Source organism: Mustela erminea, chromosome 9, assembly GCF_009829155.1.
Source record: "Mustela erminea isolate mMusErm1 chromosome 9, mMusErm1.Pri, whole genome shotgun sequence".
In the NCBI taxonomy this organism is placed as follows: domain Eukaryota; kingdom Metazoa; phylum Chordata; class Mammalia; order Carnivora; family Mustelidae; genus Mustela; species Mustela erminea.
The window spans coordinates 97,920,674-97,922,823 of NC_045622.1; the positions used below are offsets into that span (position 1 = coordinate 97,920,674).

The 2,150-nt window shown below is 37.7% G+C and overlaps 1 protein-coding gene across 1 annotated transcript; it reads left to right on the forward strand.

Annotated features, from left to right (window-relative positions):
• The first annotated feature begins 956 nt into the window (after nucleotides 1-956).
• Nucleotides 957-1,886, forward strand: LOC116599393 (olfactory receptor 4A47-like). Its single transcript, XM_032359208.1, has one exon. It carries the CDS (start codon nucleotides 957-959, stop codon nucleotides 1,884-1,886), a length of 930 nt encoding a protein of 309 aa, XP_032215099.1.
• The last annotated feature ends 264 nt before the right edge of the window (nucleotides 1,887-2,150 follow it).

Here is a 2,150-nt window from a genome sequence, read left to right on the forward strand (position 1 = left end):
CTGCATCAGTACAACAAACTGAAGGAAGACAGAATGCCAGGTGAAAGATGTGGCAGGATCCAGAGTACAGTGAGAGAGAAGTGAGGGGGGAAGGGAAATGATTATGTTCGTGATATATTTTAAAGGGAGTTAAAAGGATTTGTTAAAGGTATCAGTATGTGATATGAGATCAAGAAATACATAAAGGACACTGTGATATTTCTTGTTTAAGCAATGATGTGGAAAGTGGTACCATTTAGTGAGCTGAAAACGCCTATGTTTATCGTAGAAAATTAAAATTTAATTTCATAAGTCCTGGAACGATATCCAGTTGGAGATATTCATAGGTAGAGATATCATATATATGAAGTTCAAAAATTAAGTGAGAGGCACAACACTGGCATGCTTTCCCATTTATTGGTCAGGAAGAGGAGACATATCCAACCAAAGACCATAAGAAGGAAATCTCAGTGAGGGATGAGACAGTCAAAGGCAGTGATCTTCCATTCCTAGTCGATCCATTCACTTTAAATATGTCAATTACCCTAAATGGGTCTCAAGTATTTCACTTTTGTAACTATGCACCTTTGTGTGGAATTCCTTTGCCTTCTTTTCTTGTTTTTCTTCTTTTCCTTTGAAACTCAGCTAAAGCGTTGCTTCTCTCGGAAGCCTTCCTTGACTGATATTTGGTAATGTATTCCTACCCCTGATCTTTCCATTGTGTGGCTATTTTTGTAATGGCACTTATTTCATTGGTGATTAATATGTATGCTATCACCAAGGGGAGGAAACCATGGCTTGTTCAACTGGAAATTATAACGTCCATTACACACTTGACACAAACAGATACGCCTTCCACATTCTTTTAATTGAATGAGTCAATAGAAGATTAATCTTGTAATGCATTTAGAAGATTTCCCCCTTGTTTTGTAGATCACTTCCTTCTAATAGGAGAAGTCAGCTCCTATGCAGACTAGATGGAACCAAGAAACAATGTAACTTACTTTGTCCTCTTGGGCTTCACCCAGGATCCAAAGGAACAGAAGGTCCTTTTTGTTATGTTCTTGCTCCTCTATATATTTTCTGTGGTAGGAAACATGCTCATTGTGGTGACTGTAAGTGTCAGTAAGACCTTGGGCTCACCTATGTATTTATTTCTTGCTAACTTATCATTTATGGATGTCATTTATTCATCTTCTGTTAGCCCTAGATTGATTTCAGACTTGTTGTCTGGAGAAAATATAATATCCTTCCATGCTTGTATAACTCAGCTATATACAGGGCACCTTTTTGGTGCAACAGAAATCTTTATTCTGCTGGTGATGTCCTATGACTGCTATGTGGCCATCTGCAAGCCCTTGCATTATTTGGTGATCATGGGGCAGTGGGTATGTGTTGTGCTGCTGGTAGTGTCCTGGGTGGGAGGTTTTCTGCATTCAGTAATTCAGGTTAGTACTGTTTATGTGCTTCCATTTTGTGGTCCCAATATCACTGACCATTTTTCCTGTGACATGTACCCCTTATTGAAACTGGTCTGTACTGACACATATGTCATTGGCCTGTTAGTGGTGGCCAATGGAGGGCTGATATGCACTATTGTGTTTGCATTCTTGCTCATCTCTTATGGTGTCATCCTGCACTCTCTAAAGAACCTTAGTCTGGAAGGGAGGTGGAAAGCCCTCCAGACCTGTGGTTCCCACATCACTGTGGTGGTCTTCTTCTTTGTTCCTTGTATTTTCATGTATGCAAGACCTGCTAAGACCTTCCCCATTGACAAATCATTGAGTGTGTTCTACACAGTCATAACCCCCATGCTGAGCCCACTGATCTACACTTTGAGAAATTCTGAGATGACAAATGCTATGAAGAAGCTCTGGAGAAGAAATATCATGTCTTTTAGTCAATAAGTGTATTATCCACCATGAAGAGAATTATTTTACATTGGATCCCATTTTCAGAATATGTAGAAGTCTTCTTAAAATGATTAAGACTTTTTGTTTCAAGTGAATTAAGTTAAAGGATGGATAGGATGATTGTGCTATAATAACATTTCCCTTCTTGCTAGAATGTAAGGGCTATAGTGTCTTGTTGATCACTTTATTTATTTTGTTTTATTATTTTTTTTATTTTTATTTTTTTTTTAATTTCTTTTATTTTATTTTCTTTTATTT